Source organism: Spermophilus citellus, assembly GCF_964194105.1.
Source record: "Spermophilus citellus genome assembly, chromosome: X".
In the NCBI taxonomy this organism is placed as follows: Eukaryota; Metazoa; Chordata; class Mammalia; order Rodentia; family Sciuridae; genus Spermophilus; species Spermophilus citellus.
In genome coordinates, this window is record NC_138190.1 from 12,656,277 (window position 1) to 12,673,186 (window position 16,910).

General features: G+C 39.1%; 1 protein-coding gene across 1 annotated transcript in view; it reads left to right on the forward strand.

Moving 5' to 3' along the window:
• Positions 1-13,739, forward strand: part of NHS (NHS actin remodeling regulator) — a 337,999-nt gene extending 324,260 nt beyond the window's left edge. Inside the window, exons 5-9 of the mRNA XM_081278169.1 lie at positions 1,123-1,315; positions 3,922-4,053; positions 5,053-8,016; positions 8,314-8,440; positions 11,798-13,739. Coding sequence (XP_081134295.1) covers positions 1,123-1,315; positions 3,922-4,053; positions 5,053-8,016; positions 8,314-8,440; positions 11,798-12,404 — 4,023 coding nt within the window. The 3' untranslated portion in view covers positions 12,405-13,739. The remainder of the gene's footprint in view (positions 1-1,122; positions 1,316-3,921; positions 4,054-5,052; positions 8,017-8,313; positions 8,441-11,797) is intronic.
• Positions 13,740-16,910: the final 3,171 nt, after the last annotated feature.

Consider the following 16,910-nt stretch of genomic DNA (forward strand, 5'->3'; position numbering starts at 1 on the left):
TATGTGAAATCCTCTGAGTTAGCAGGCAAGATGTTTCCAAATGTGAAGAGAATTTTTTTTAAATGATCCTGATTTTAGAACAGAATATTAGATATTTAAGCAGAGTGTTATCAAAACCTTACTGGAATAAGAGGGAAAAGTATTTCTTTTATACAGATACCCCCTTCTTCCAAAACATATAAAGAAATAAAACTAGGTTCAGTAGTGAAAACTGGGTCTTTTAGTAATCTGGTTTAGAAATCCAACCCTGAAATCAAAACTGGGATGTAACTTTTTAAATAACCTGGGCCAGGTGCCCAATCCTGAACAGAAGAAGTTAGACAATATTAATATTCATCAAAGGTTTGAATGAAGAATTTTCAAATGTCATATAGAAATGAAAACCTCTTACTACACAGCTGAAAGAAGTTTTATAGGGCAAAGCTGAAAGAAAATAAACTAGGACTGTTTTATTCTTCCAAATTTGAAAAAGAAACCCACTTGAATCTTTTTCCCCAGTAATAGCAATTGTATTTTCCATTAGAGTTGGGGAGGGGGTCTCTTCTCTTTGCTTTTCCTTGTGCATACAGTGTTGATGAAACTGAGTTCTTAAAATATTATTCATAAAAGCTTTCCTCCTGCACTGAAATTAACTTCTTGTATTTTAAAGGCCTCTCAGATTAGGTTGGCTTGTCCTTCGGATGATGTGTTCTGGAATGTCTCCGACTCCAGGTTTTCTGGCACATTTTCTGAGCCTTTGGCACATCTTCCTTTGATCCCAAGATTTTTGATAGAAATTTGTGGCAAGATAAATAGCGAGAAACCAGATCTATTTTTTCCTTAGATGTCTCCTTCAGTTTGAAATTTGGGACTTTCTGACTACCTTGTCTCTCTTCTTAATTCCTTTTAACTGAAGAGCATGTTCGTTTGGTCCATGTTTTCTTTTTGTGTTGCTTCACTATTGAAATAATACTTTCAAGTAGTTGTGCTTACTAACTATTTCTGGGAATTCTTCCTTTGTTCTAAAAGCATATTTCTGACCTTGGTTTTTTTTTCTTTTTTCTTATCTAAACTGTGAAATTCCTTATATGTGTGCTTATGCATAAGCTGTGATGACTGAATCTGAATGTACTTCGTTTGCAGTCCCACCCCCCAGAGGACGAAGATACAGATGTCATGTTAGGGCAGAGGCCGAAAAACCCAATACACAATATCCCCTCTACACTGGACAAGCAGACCAACTGGAGCAAAGCGCTACCTCTCCCAACGCCAGAGGAGAAGATGAAACAAGATGCCCAAGTGATTTCTTCTTGCATTATTCCCATCAATGTCACTGGTACCGTTCTCTTGTTGTTGTTTTTTCCCCTTTAGGGGCAGTTGGGCCAGAATATTCTGTGTATTAAATCTGTGCTGTAGGGCTAGGCATTAAGAATACCATTTTGTAAATAAATAACACCTTTTTTTTTTTTTCATCCAAATGCAACCCAGGAGATGCTCAATAGGCTATTGTCAGGTTTGGAACATCTATTTGCATATGTTCTGCTGGGCTACTTGTTATGTAAATCATGGACAGTTTCTTTTTGAAAAAAAAAAATCAGCAAATAGCTCTTTGGCCCTAGCTTACTGAAATAAGGAGAAAGCAGCAGTGATTAATCATATGATAATGATGTGTGGCACCCACGGAAAGAAAACAGCATAACCCAGGTTTCTAAAACAGCAAGTTGACCGACTAGAAAAATCTGTTTTCATGCTTCCTTTGATGAAGGTAGGATTGAAAAAAAAAAAAGACCATTTAGATTTCTGTATTAATTTTAGGGATTTTTGACCTAAATACATAAATGAACGCTAAATTCTATTTTATAACCAGCAAGCCTGTCTTCTTTTCACTCTCTGTTTTCCTCCTCCTGGGTATAAGAGTTTGAATATTAGTCTAGGTGGAATGAAAGCCTAGCTGGAATTTTCTTCAATGTTTTTTTGATAATTGTGAATTCCAGAACTGGATCTCATCATCTTAAATTGTAAGTCAAATAATGATATAAATATTCTAACTTTCAAAGATAGAAATTAAATGATCTATCCATTGGGCTTTCTTTAAACATCTCTAGTAGTGATGTTTTAACTTATTTATTTATTGAAAATTTCAAAACAGTCATGTTATGACTGATTTTCATTTTGATTTCATGTGACAAAAGATTTAATGTCCCTTAAGATGCATTTTGGACACAGCTATTATTAACCCCACTCAATTTCTCTCACATAGAGCAGGAAGCAAACAGACCAGGTATGTGGGACAGATATTTTTTCCTCAAGAAAAAAAAAAAACAAAGGAGTTCTAGTTGATTGGCCGGTTGTGAGCTGGGAGTTAATTTTTCTGATGACCTATTCAACTTGTAGGAAAATTTATTCTAAAGATGTGTGATTATCTGATCTCTGTAATCTAAATGAGATGTATTAGGGTTTTGGCACCCTCTTAAACTAATTTTCAGTTCTGGGAACATCTGATGATTAGCAGCACCTGCTCCCTTCCTGGCACTGTAAGTAAAATCTTGTTTTCAAATTCAGTCCTATGATTATGGGCTATCGTCTATGATTAGGAAAAAGGGAAGATTTCTCCTTCTGCTTTATTTTAGGAAATCCCAGACTAAAGCCTAGATCAGACATTGATTTCAAGAGCTTTAATGAGGATGTCATTATTGCTGTCCACATAGCACAATGGTCTGTGCCTGTGTATCACCTATTCTATAATCATTAACAGCAAAATGAAGCATTTTAATTTTTGGTCAGAACTAAGAAAGGAAAATTTCGTTAGTAAAAATTATCTGATAGTATTATAATTATTCATCATGTGATACAGATTTTTCAAAGTGAATTCTAGAAACTGTTGGCCCTATAAGCAGAACTCAACTGCTTCATTATACAGCTGAACCAAGATTTATATTGCCATCCCCATGCTTAACAATCAGGATAAAGGATGAGATGACCAAATTCATGACATTTTGGCTGTTTGAGATGAAGCACACTCTGAAAAATTCAACGTGCATGCCTGTGCCAGGAAGAGTTTGAGTTCCTTGCCTCCCACCTCATTGTTCTAGTTTTGATAGGACTGCATGTAGTGTTGGTAATATGAGTAAAGAGAGAGAAACTAATGAGCATCAAGATTGGTCCTTTGTAGTTATAAAGACAAACAAACAAATGGCATAAAGATTAAGAATTGAAACTTTACAGATGGAACAGAAGGGATCCATTCAAGTGCAGAACTGAGGACTGCCCTATATGTTTATTTCATATTAATAGGACAGATGGTGCTAAACCAAAAAGCATCCAATTTAGTTAGTGGATGAAAATAGTTACGTGATGATTTAAGAAAACAAATCCAATAAGCTGCTGTGTGTGTGTGTGTGTGTGTGTGTGTACACGTGCACACGCCTACACAACTAGAGGCTAAGGTTTGGGCACAGGAGGTGGAGGGGAAAAAGACTCACAAAGACGCTTTTAATAAAGAAATGGGTCAGGATATGTTAGCTGAACTAATTCAGGTTAACATCTTGGCTTTGAATCTACTATGCAAAGGTATCAGTTTCAGAGAGCCCAGAAATAGACCAGTAAATAATAGTAACCAAAGGTCATAAATCCTTAAGGAGCCATTTTCCATGTGAGAGTGATTTTTTGATGTCTATTTCTCTTTTCTTTCTTTTGATTTCTCTCCTTTGATTGTTACTTTTGGCAGTGCGAGCTGTTGTGGAGAGCACCCTTTAGAAGTAAAGCTTAATGTACTGCAACATAATTTAAATAAGAGCTGAATAAGGGCTCCCTTATATTTGTTCACAGGCTTAATCCAAACTCTTCCCTCACTTCCAATCAATAAATATCACTGTGTTCCAAGCAAATGAAAATTTGTTTGCCATTTCTAAAGGCTAATGAGACCTATTTTGTGGGTTGCAGGAGTTGGTTTTGACAGAGAGGCTAGTATACGCTGCTCTCTTGTTCATTCACAATCTGTACTACAGCGGAGACGAAAATTGAGGAGGAGGAAAACCATCTCGGGTATCCCTAGAAGAGTTCAACAAGAAATAGGTGTGGTATAAAAAATGCTAATGGTTTCTGTCTAGTGCAGATTATGAGGAGGTAAAATGGAAGCCAGCCTTCAACTGGCTTCCTTAAAAATACTACATGTTTTAACTGGTAGAGGTTTGGAAATGGTGTGTATTTGTTTTGTATTCAGCAAGTCAGGCAGTATTACTTTCTAACTCTCTGTTCTTGACTGTAAAGGTTTAAGTATAAAGTATAGATGTGGGCATATACACTCAAGTTTTGTGATTGAAATGTAATATTTGCTAATTTTTAAATGTTAAGGAAGAAAACACTAAAAATTTTTAATATTTTAAGGTAGAAATTATGAATAAAAATTAATACGATTCAATGTAAGATATTTTTTGGAAAATTGTAACTTCATTTAAAGACAGATATACTTTTACAGCATTAGTTATTTTGAAAAGTAACAAACAGACTCAAATATTGAATATTGAAAATATGGTACCTTTGGTGACACTTTTCTATTCTGTTCAATGTGTTTAGAATATCTCTGCCTAGGTTTTAAAAATCATTATTATGGTAGCTTCTCTTGTAAATAAGATTTTTATTTCTTCTAACAAAGTCTATGATTTTCATTTTATTATATTTATATTACAAAATACAAATAAAAAGTAGTATCCAAGAAGATAAAATGTACTTTAGTTAAAAAATGTTGTCACTTTCTGGTGCAAATCAATGTGGTAGTAAAGAGAGATCATAAGATATAAAAGCATATCTTCTCTTACTATACATACATATATATGTGTATGCATTTATTTATATATAGATTGATAGAGAAACAAGGATAGAAACAGAGAAAGACAGAAAGCAGTTTAACTTTCTCCTAATTTGATTTCTCCTAATATTGATTTTTATTGATTTTATATTTTATTGATTTTTTTCTGTAAGAGAAATTTACATGCCAGCCCACAGATCTGTGGATATCTCTCAATTAGTCTGTTGATGTATTAAATATCTCACTGTGCTTTCCATGTGCCCTAGATTCTGATGAATCACCAGTGGCCAGGGAAAGGAATGTGATTGTGCACACAAACCCAGATCCCTCCAACACTGTCAACAGGAGGTCCGGAACCAGAGACTCGGAGTGCCAAACTGAGGATATTCTAATTGCTGCCCCATCCAGAAGGAGAATCAGGGCTCAAAGGGGTCAAAGCATTGCAGCTTCCCTTTCTCATTCTGCTGGCAACATTTCTGCGCTGGCAGACAAAGGTGACACCATGTTTACTCCTACAGTGAGCAGCCGTACAAGATCTCGGAGCCTTCCTCGGGAAGGTAATAGAGGTGGAGATGCTGAACCCAAAGTTGGTGCTAAACCCTCAACATATGAAGAGGAAGAGCCTTTCGTGGGTGACCATGAAAGAACCCCTAATGACTGCAGCGAAGCTCCGAGCAGCCCAAGTACACAGGAACACCAGCCTGCTTTGGGCCTGGCCTGTTCTCAGCATCTTCACAGCCCCCAGCACAAGTTAAGTGAGAGGGGGAGGTCACGTCTGTCCCGAATGGCTGCTGACTCTGGCAGCTGTGACATCTCCTCCAACTCAGACACCTTTGGGAGCCCTATCCACTGCATCTCCACGGCTGGCGTCCTCCTCAGCAGCCACATGGACCAGAAGGATGACCACCAGTCATCCAGTGGGAACTGGAGTGGGAGTAGCTCCACATGCCCCTCACAGACCTCAGAAACAATCCCTCCTGCAGCTTCTCCTCCCCTCACTGGCTCTTCACACTGTGACTCAGAGTTGTCATTAAACACAGCCCCTCATGCTAACGAGGACACCAGTGTCTTTGTGACAGAGCAGTACAATGACCATTTGGATAAAGTGAGAGGCCACCGGGCAAACTCCTTTACCTCCACTGTTGCAGATCTGCTGGATGACCCTAGCAATAGCAACACAAGTGACAGTGAGTGGAATTACCTGCACCACCATCACGATGCCTCCTGCCACCAAGATTTTAGTCCTGAGCGTCCGAAGGCAGATAGCCTGGGCTGCCCAAGCTTCACAAGCATGGCCACTTATGACAGCTTTCTGGAAAAGTCTCCATCGGACAAAGCAGATACCAGCTCTCACTTTTCAGTAGACACAGAAGGATACTATACCTCCATGCACTTTGACTGTGGGCTCAAAGGTAATAAGAGCTATGTCTGTCATTATGCAGCCATGGGTCCAGAAAACAGCCAGGGTGTTGGTCCTGGTCTTCCAGACTGTGCCTGGCAGGACTACTTAGATCACAGGAGGCAAGGGAGACCAAGCATCTCTTTCAGGAAACCAAAGGCAAAGCCTACCCCACCTAAACGTAGCTCATCGTTGAGGAAGTCCGATGGAAATGCAGATGTTCCTGAGAAGAAAGAACCAAAGATAAGCAGTGGTCAGCACCTGCCTCACAGTTCCAGGGAAATGAAGTTGCCTCTTGATTTCTCCAACACGCCTTCTCGAATGGAAAATGTCAATCTTCCGACCAAGCAGGAACCTTCTTGGGTGAACCAGAGCGAACATGGAATGAAGGAACCTCAGTTAGACACCTCAGATATTCCACCATTCAAAGATGAAGGTGCTGAATCAACTCACTATGCAGACCTCTGGCTTCTAAATGACTTGAAAACAAATGATCCTTATAGATCCTTATCTAATTCGAGCACTGCTACGGGTACCACAGTTATCGAGTGCATCAAATCTCCAGAGAGCTCTGAATCCCAAACATCACAGTCAGAATCAAGAGCCACCACCCCATCTCTTCCTTCTGTTGACAATGAATTTAAACTGGCATCACCAGAAAAGCTGGCTGGCTTGGCTTCTCCATCAAGTGGCTACTCAAGCCAGTCTGAAACACCAACATCCTCTTTCCCTACAGCCTTCTTTTCAGGTCCATTGTCTCCTGGAGGTAGCAAAAGAAAACCTAAAGTCCCAGAAAGGAAATCCTCACTCCAGCAACCCTCTTTAAAAGATGGAACCCTCTCACTGAGTAAAGACCTTGAACTTCCAATTATACCTCCTACTCATCTTGACCTAAGTGCTCTTCATAATGTCTTGAATAAACCATTCCACCACCGTCACCCATTGCATGTTTTTACTCATAATAAGCAAAACACAGTAGGAGAAACGCTGAGGTCAAATCCTCCACCGTCCCTTGCAATTACACCGACAGTCCTGAAATCTGTTAACCTTAGGTCCATCAGTAAGTCTGAAGAAGTTAAGCAAAAAGAAGGCAACAATACAGATCTCCCCTACTTAGAGGAAAGTGCTCTCACAATGGCTGCCTTATCTCCAGGTAAGATCAGGCCACATATGGCGAAGAAATCAGTATCACGGCAGTACTCTGCTGAAGATAGCATACTGTCCTTTTTAGATTCTTCTGCGGTTGAGATGGGACCAGATAAACTACATTTGGACAAGAACCCTCCTTTCGATGGGAAGAATCACTGCAATCCAGAAACTGTGACCTCAGCTGGTAGCAATCTTCTAGATTCAAATGTCATGAAAAACCAAATACAGATGGAGAGTGAACCTATTCCAGAAAACATACCAACTAAAAACTGTGGGGTTTCCACAGAAGGATTTCAAAGGGTGTCTGCTGCCCGCCCAAATGGTTTGGACAGCAAAATAATACAGTATGGAGCTGGTCCAGATGGAGCGCTAGAACAGAAGCCATCCTCTGAAGATCAGGAGGAAGGTGCACAACCTATGGATGTAATCGCATCTCAGTCCAACTCACCAACTAGAACAATGGACATAAGCAACCAACTTAAGCATCAACTTGTTATGAGCCACCACCACGACAAAGTGCCTGGGACTATCCGCTATGAATCAGAGATATCAACTGTAAATTCATTTCCTGAAAAATGTTTTGAGCAGGAAAATATTGCTTCAGGTATTTCACCCAAAAGTGCCTCTGATAACAGCAGAGCAGAGGAGACCCAAGGAAATGTGGATGAGGCTTCACTGAAAGGTCAGTCATTGTTACCCATGTCATGAAAGAAATGTGTCTTAGGGCATTTCCTATAGCATTTCTTTTTTATTTCTCCATAATACAGTATAGCCCTGGGTGTTGGTTTCCGTCCACTATTTCTTTTCATGTATTAAAACAACATAGATAAAAGTTTGTGTTATTGAGGAATTAAGCTTTGAAGATATATTTCTCATGTGAAAACTGGTGGTAAGGTAACTCCTGTTTGATCCGCAAGTCAGTAGCATAGTAGTGTGCTGAGTAGCTTCTTCTTAAAGATAATTCTGTTCTTATTTTAAGAATCATCACCGAGTGATGACTCCATCATCTCACCACTTAGTGAAGACTCTCAAGCTGAAGCAGAGGGTGTGTTTGTGTCTCCAAACAAACCTCGAACAACTGAGGATTTATTCGCTGTCATTCACAGGTGAGGCAATGTTACCAAGGCCCCAGAAACGAAGGGCACACAAAAGGTTGTGCTTCTTAAATTGCTTTTCATCAAATGCAAATCAGGAATGTCTTTTGAACTTACAAAACATTCAACAGAAACAAAAGCAAGCAAGGAAGAATTATTTTTCCAAATCAAATTGGTAGACTTAAACAAAAATTGGGAAATGTGAATCTTTATATAGAGAGAGAGACTCTCATAATAATAGATGAGAGGAAGATGTTGGTTTTTCCCCCAGAAAAGACATTCTGCAACAAGTTTGTGAGAACAATTTGTAGTTATGTAACTTGGAATGAAAGTTCAAACTCCAGTGTAATCATTATGCATATGTGTGTGTGTGTGTGTGTGTGTGTGTGTGTGTGTTAGTCAGCATTGCATTGCTGTGACCAAAATACCCAACAAGAACAACTTAGAGGGAAAGTTTATTTGGAGTTCACAGTTCAGAGGTCTCAATCCATAGATGGCTGACACCATTGCTTTGGGCCCATGATGAGGGCAGAACATCATGGCAGAAGGGCATGGTGGAGGAGCACCCCTCCATTCGTGGCAGCCAGGAATGAGGGACACAGGGAAGAACAACTCTTCTAGGGTATATCCCCAGTGACACACCTCCTCCAGCCTTAGTCAATCCATTCAAACTAGGATGCACCAATAAGGTCACATCTCATAATCCAATCATTTTACCTCCAGGCATTCCTGCATTAACACAAGAGCTTTTGGGGGACACCCCATATTCCAAACCATAACTCTGTGTGTGTGTGTATGTATGTATGTGTGTGTGTGTTTGTGTGTTTTGTCTGTGATGCTGGGGATGGAACCTAGAGCCTCACACATGTTAGGCAAGTGCTCTACCACAGAGCTATACCCCCACTCTTCTAATTTTTAAGTAATTTCTTGAACCTCAAGAAATATGTTCAAAGGTGTAATCACACAGAGCAGAGCCAAATATGTTGATTCACCAAAACAATCAGGGGCCCAAGTTTGAGATAGTGTATATACCTGCCTGTTTCATAGCTTGGAACACCAATAATTGCTTTTTTTCTCTCTTCTTAAAACTTAAATTTCTTCTATAGTATTAGCCTCCATCTACAAAATTAATGTCCATATCCCATGAACAGGGGATGTCCTCTAAGTAGCTTTCCCAGGACAAGATTGTGCCTATGCTGCTCATACACACTTTCTCATTTGGGCTCCTGTGCCCTTGTGATCAGTGGCCCATATTTGCAAGAATTACAAATTCATTACAGCTGGTAAACAAAGACTAGAGCAGGAGCTAGCTTTTGGAAAACACTCATATTCAACTGATCTAGCCAATTATGATGTGCCTACTTTCACAGATATGGCTGCCTTCTTACAGCAGGCCTTGGGGACCTAGGTGGAACTCCTAAGGGATAGAACTTGAGAATTATCTTTTCCACCATGTCATTAACTTAACATTTTTAAAGTTTTTTTTTTAAAGCAGCTTACAATCTTTTTTTCCCTGGGATTCTATTTTTTAAAGAAACTTCTGTTTATGTAGTTCTCTCTTGAAGGAGCACTGTTTTTCAACAATTATTTTTTGCTTGTTTTGATGTTGTTGTTTTGGTACTAGGGATTGAACCCAGGGTCACTTAACCACTGAGCCACATCCCCAACCCTATTTTGTATTTTATTTAGAGACAGGGTCTCACTGAGTTGCTCAGCACCTTGCTTTTGCTGAGGCTGGCTTTGAATTTGTGATCCTCTTGCCTCAGCCTCCAGAGCTGCTGGGATTACTACAGTGTGCACCACTGTGCCCAACTTGTTTTGTTTTCATTTTCTTTTTTTTTTTAATTTTAGGTTCCAATCATAAACTCCTCCTCATACTTTATCTTCAATCCTAGGACAAATTACTAATCTTCTACATAAATTAAGGAGCCAAGTACTTATCCCTAAGGAATCATATGTTGTGTCTCAATGGCACACAGGATGAAAGTAGTGGAATCAGAAAGACCTAGATTTGAATTACTTCTGCCACTTTCTATGCAGTCTTGAATAAGTTAAAGCCCATGAACCCATCCAATTAGTGTAATGGTGATACCAACAGGTCATATATTTGATTTTGATGATAAGGTGATATTTTTGTGTCTAGAATATGATAGGTCAAAAGCAAAAGTTAGTTTGAAAATTCTCCCTTATGGGAGTGCCAGATAGTATATGCAAGATATCAACCACAGAGGTTTCAGTGAACCAAAATCAGGCTGGTCTCCATTATAAAGCTCACATTTTCTTTACATTTTCTAAACTTAGTTTTTAGCTATAGGTGAACGCAATATCTTTATTTTACATTTACATGGTGCTGAGGATCAAACCCAGTGCCTCACGCATGCTGGGTGAGTGCTCCACCTCTGAGCCACATCCCCAGCCCTTCTTTACATATTTTTAAGTTGGTGAAAGAGCATGTTGCCAGCACTTTTCAATGAACTGAGTTATGCTGTAGATTCATTAAATTTATACCTGCTTACTTATCAAAAGAAAATCAATAATATGATGATGGGTGCAGACTTATTGAGGTTGATAATCTTAGATTTGCAATTGTATAGGGTTTACTTATGTATTTACACCACAGAGATAAGAGTTAGTTTGATTCCTTGAGAGCTTGCAGTATATAAAGCTTTAAGAACTCCAGGGATGATCTAGATGCTGAATTCCTCACAGAGTTTGGCTTACCACTTAACATGCTGTTGGTGTTCCTGGGCAGCTATGGGAAATGATATTTGCAGTCAAAGATGAATTGATTTACTTAAAAAATCATTTAACTAATTTTTTATGTGAAAATAGAAAGTTGTCTAATGCATCCCCATAAGTCTATCACCCAGACCCATTAACTATCAAACTAGGGCCAGTCCTGTCCCGCCCACTCTTCCAACTATTTGCTCTTTCTAATATTGTTTGGAAGTCAATTCTCAACACCAAAGCATTTCATCTACATTGTAGAGACAGATTCCATAAGAAAAAGCCACAGTCCTTCACATTTTAATAAAAAGTCAGATAGCAGTATTTTCTTAAGTCCCTGCAAAACATCCCAATAAATCCTCCTCTATAACCTCTAGCCCCAACATTGGCTGTGAAAAGGGCGTCTGCAGAATGTAACTGATGCCCACCATTCATAGGAGAATTTTCCTCAAACTCTGAGTGTCACAGGGCAAGGAATATATCTTACTCTTCATCTCTGTAGCCCTAATACTTAGTATCCTATCACATAGGACACACTCAAAATACTTTTCAAATGGATGTGTGAATGGAAATGAACTCTTTGCTTCATAAAAATGTATGCGGACTCAGATGATTTGCTCCATTGTTTTCCTTTTCTTAAAGATCCAAGAGGAAAGTACTTGGAAGAAAAGATTCTGGGGACATGTCTGTTCGAAGCAAATCGAGAGTTCCCCTTGGCAGCAGTAGCAGCGGGGCCAGTTCTGTCACTTCGCCCAGCAGCAGCGTGACAACTGCAAACAGCCAGAGGTCTCCTGGTCTCATCTACCGCAATGCCAAAAAGTCCAACACATCCAACGAAGAGTTTAAGCTGCTACTCCTCAAGAAAGGCAGTCGCTCTGATTCCAGTTACCGCATGTCTGCCACTGAGATCCTGAAGAGTCCCATCCTGCCCAAACCTCCTGGGGAACTCACAGTGGAGTCCCCCCAAAGCACCGATGATGCCCATCAGGGATCCCCTGGGGCCGAGGCATTGTCCCCACTCTCCCCGTGCTCCCCGAGAGTCAACGCGGAAGGATTTTCCTCTAAGAACTTTGCCACCTCAGCATCAGCCAGGGTTGGACGTTCCCGGGCGCCCCCTGTAGCCAGCAGCAGCCGCTACAGTGTCCGCTGCCGGCTGTACAACACGCCCATGCAGGCCATCTCCGAGGGAGAGACGGAAAACTCCGACGGGAGCCCACATGACGACCGCTCCTCCCAGAGCTCCACATAGGCCGCCTATGTCAGGCTGCCCCCAAACGCCCAAACCCTTAGTTCCGAGGGGATGTGGGGATGCTACAGAGGACTCCGGACAAGTAACAGGACTGGGGAGCATCACTGCTTAGCAACGGATTTCTAAATACATGCTGGGGAAACAAAAAGTGGTTTAGTCATTCTTGATTCGTTTCCATGTTTTGAGTAACTGCACTGTCTTTTCATGGTTTTTCTTTAGCTTAGTTTGATTTACCCAACCTCATTCCCCGTGATAATAAAGCATATAAAAATATCTAATTTTCATGAAACCTACACAAGGTTTTTCCCAGAGCTGCCTATTCAAAAATAAATAAATAAATAAATAAAGCCCTCACTGTCATGATTCTTTAAGAAGATGAAACTACTCTGGAGGTTTGGTATTTTTTTACATTAAAATGAACAAAAGCAAAATTTAGAAGAAAGAAGTACACATATGTAAATACCATATTTTTGATAAAAATGTGTAAATAGGTTTATCAATGATGAGTGGACATGTGGCCAATTATCTACTGCACACCAACTGTTTGTAGAACACACAAAATAAAGTGTAATAACTGTATTCTGTGAATACCATTTTCATATCAATACCATATTTAAATGTCCACCGATAATTTCTGAGTGATGAAAACCTCAAATATGAATTTAAAACTGGTGAAATAAAGGAAACCTTGAGGTCATATACTGAAATGTGATTAATCTAAGATAAAGAATTCAGACCTAATCATTTTTATGACAAATTACAGCATAAACAAGCTAATAGCAACCTGTAGCTGTGATTTGCCATGTGGTAATTTGGACAGAATGAAAAGCATGCTTTTGACTTTTTTTAGTCAACATGAGAGAAGTCATCATTCTCAACACAAAGCCCTGAAAAAACAGCATTTGACAGTGAGTGTCCCTTAGACTTTAATTTTTTCAATGGATTGCTTTAAAGAGAATGAGTAGGGAAACCAGTAGTTAATTTTAGGTTATGTTTTATATTAGGCTACTGGGGACATAAAAGGTCATAATCCAATGACTATAATCTTTAAAATCCTTCAACAGTTTAGCAATTAGCTCCAGGTTCTTAAACTAACAAAAATAAAATGTAAGCATGCCACAGAGCTATTGATTTATCAGTAAGTACCTGCAATGAGTTTTCAGTGAAGCTTTCTCTCTGTGCTGATGAGATTCATGCTACCTAAAAATTAACAGAAATGACACTGTGAACAATGTAGTTGGGAAATAGGTATGTGTATATGCATTATTTATATTCACTGTTAAACTGGGAATGGGGAACAGCTCTGGTTCACAATGCTACATACAACTGAGTTTTTGTCTGGTTTTACTATATCTGCTTGATGGCAAAGGGGGAGGGTGGCGGGTGGGAAAGGAACTGTCAGGGCAAGTGCTCTGATAAAATGAAGGCAGGGAAACAAGCTGAATTACTTGAAATTACTTGAATTTTCTTGTCTTAAAACTGAAAAAAAATGTAGTTACAAGTCGAAATCTGCAAGTGGTTTTTACACCTCTGACTTTCACGTGAACTGATACTAATATTTGGAATTGTGTCAGAAATATAAGCAGCTATGTACTTAGAATAGGTTTTGAATGGGAGAGGTAGAAAGTAGAGAGAACTAAGAAGGGATATGGCCTATAAAAGACTAGAATGTGAGTAGAATGATAGACTACACCAGGGTTACCAAGAAATTGATATGCAGCTGGCTTTAAGCCCATGCAAGTGGTATTTGGAAAAGTAGGATGTGTGGAAAGGGGTTTGTGGTTTGGGATTAACTCAATGCAAAATAAAGGAGAAAGCCTCGTCTAAGAAGATACTGTCTTTCAATAGAAATGTGTTTTAAGATGTTACAGATTAAGAATTAGAGAATCTGATTGCTGTTGGTGTTTTGTTTGTTTGGAAAGAAAAAAAAATGTTTGGCTTCTACTATTTGTTTGTACTACCAAATTGTGTTACTTAATTTCTTGTCATTCTTGTATGTAAAAATGGGTGCTGGGGGTGGAGGGGTAGAGGAGGAGATTGAGAGGGGGTAGAGAGAGTGTGACAGGGAGAGAGAGAGAGCGAGAGAGTGTGTGTGGGTGTGTATGTGTGAACATGTGTACTGGGGATAGATAAGCTACCTGGTAAAGGGTTTGAACATTTACAAAGTGTTATACTTTTTATTAAAAGAAAAATGTTTTGGGGTTTGAAAAAAATGGACCATCATTTCTCATTGGAACACACTAATTAAGACAACCAGCATGGTTTGACACCACATGGGAACATGAACAGATCTGTCTCATGCTTCGAAAAGTACACTTGGCAAAATTTTAAAAATAAAGTTTTTAGACAAATGTGATAAGAAACCATCATTTCCAGTCACAATGGTGATCTTTTATAATTCTCATAAAAGCAGTTCGTTTGCAGTATGGCTTTTGCGTAGTTAGGGGTTTTTTAAGAGTGAAGAAAGAGGTATGTGGGCTTTAAAAGTGATTCTAAATCTTGAATAGAAAACATGGATTGGCTTTAATAAAAATGTCACCTTTTTATTATTGACATTAATTTAAGTAATGGTACCATATATATTTTAAAATACATATTGACTTGAATTGTAAGGCAATAAGATACCTTCTATATGATCACAGAACTAACCCTTATAAATATAGTTTTACTTATTTTGTTTACTCTAAAAATCTATAGCAGAGTTTCTCTATTTTATATTTCATAGATTTAAGAAAAACCCAAATAAAGATGGATTTTAAATTCACTGTGGAAAAGAGTATTGAGTAACTGAGTAAAAAAGCAAGAAATTCCTTAAGCATCTGGAATATTCTACATGGATTTGTTATGTAACAAACAAAACCAAGATTTAGAGCTGTCTTTAACATCACTGCTGGCTTGAAGCAGGTTACACACATTAGGTATTGTAAAGAACATCAACCTGAACTTTTCTTCTGTTGTTTGCACTGATGCTGATTTTTTTTTTTTATGTTTATACAACAGGTCTATGTTGTGTAGGGGAGATTTTTTTTTTCTTTTTCCCCGACTTTTGATTTTGCTTTGATTTTGTTGTTGTTTTGTTTTGTTTTTGGCTAAGTAGAGGACATGGACTAGTTGTATAGCAAACAAAACATGCTGTTTGCTCTTGCCAAAGGTCAGTGAGTGGGTACATTTGCTGCAGTGGTGGCACTTAAGAACTAGATCCTGACAAAGATTTAAAATTATGAAGAAGGTTACAGTGTAACTATTTTGGTACTAGAACCAGTTCATGCTGGCCAAAAAGACAATGGTTTATGGACTTGCATCCATTTTGTATTTTTGTAATATTTGTAAATATAAACTTTTTAAATTGTTGCAAAGATGGTTTCTTTTGTAAAATGTTTTCAACGTTTACATTCAATCCAAGCCTTTGTATATTTTAGAGCTGTGCAACACTTTAAGTCTTGTATTTATTTTTAGTAAAAACGGTGACAGTTTCATTGTGAACCCCTCTCAAAAAATGTATCAGAAAAGTTTGATTACCTAGAAAGTGTGTATAGAAACTGCAAATAAACGTGACTGCAATTAAACAACTCGTTTCTCTTCATGTTATAAAATTATATTCTTGGGTTTTACAAACAAAAAGTGGACATAAAGGAGGGATTTATCATGGCAAAAGTTGAAGCAAAAAATCTATAGTGGGCACTAAACTAGTTTCACGTTACATTTCCAACATTCAAGCTGTTTTCCTTGTAGTTCCTTTCTGGGCCAGGAAAAGAGCTGTGACTTGACTTTGAAACAACTGTTTTGCTTTTGATAAATTACTCAGACTGTTCCTCCTTCCCAAGATGAGCATCCTTGATGCACGGAAGGCAATATGTCGCTAGGTAATGTGACGTACCCTTATTACATAGCATAGTTCTATGCCAAGTACTGTTCTAAGTGTTTCTCAGTAGTCCTGTTCCCCCTTCGTATGTCCACTTTACAGAGAGGGAAACTGAACACAGGGCGCTTACTTGGCTTGCCCAAACCACAGAGCAACTCTGAGTGTTGACGCTGGGGTTCAAACAGCAAATATCGCTTCAGGACCTGTATTAGTTCTCTACTCCAGTGTTTGTGGGAGACTGGAATTGACTTTTCCCAAGTTCCTACCAGTCTTAGCACCTTAGCAAAGGCTGATTCCCTCTACCCAAATTGAAGCACTGACATGAACCCTTGGAATTCAGTCAACGTGGATGACGCTGGGGAGTGGGAAGTGATGGGATTATATGTAAGCAACAGCAGGCTTCGAATAACCAAACAATGAAAGTGGGGAAGCCAAGCATCTAATGACCCTCAACCTCTCCAGCCTCCCGCTAGAACTGCTGTACCGCGGGAAAAGTTGCGCGTGCGCGTCGGACCTCCCGCGCAGCCGTAGAAACCTCTCCCCGCATAGCTTCTTTCCAATCGTAGTCGCTTCCGCGAAAGAAAATCTGGGATCAGGTACCCAGCTACCACCGTTAGGAGGCCAGCGCCCCCAGTCAAGGCTCT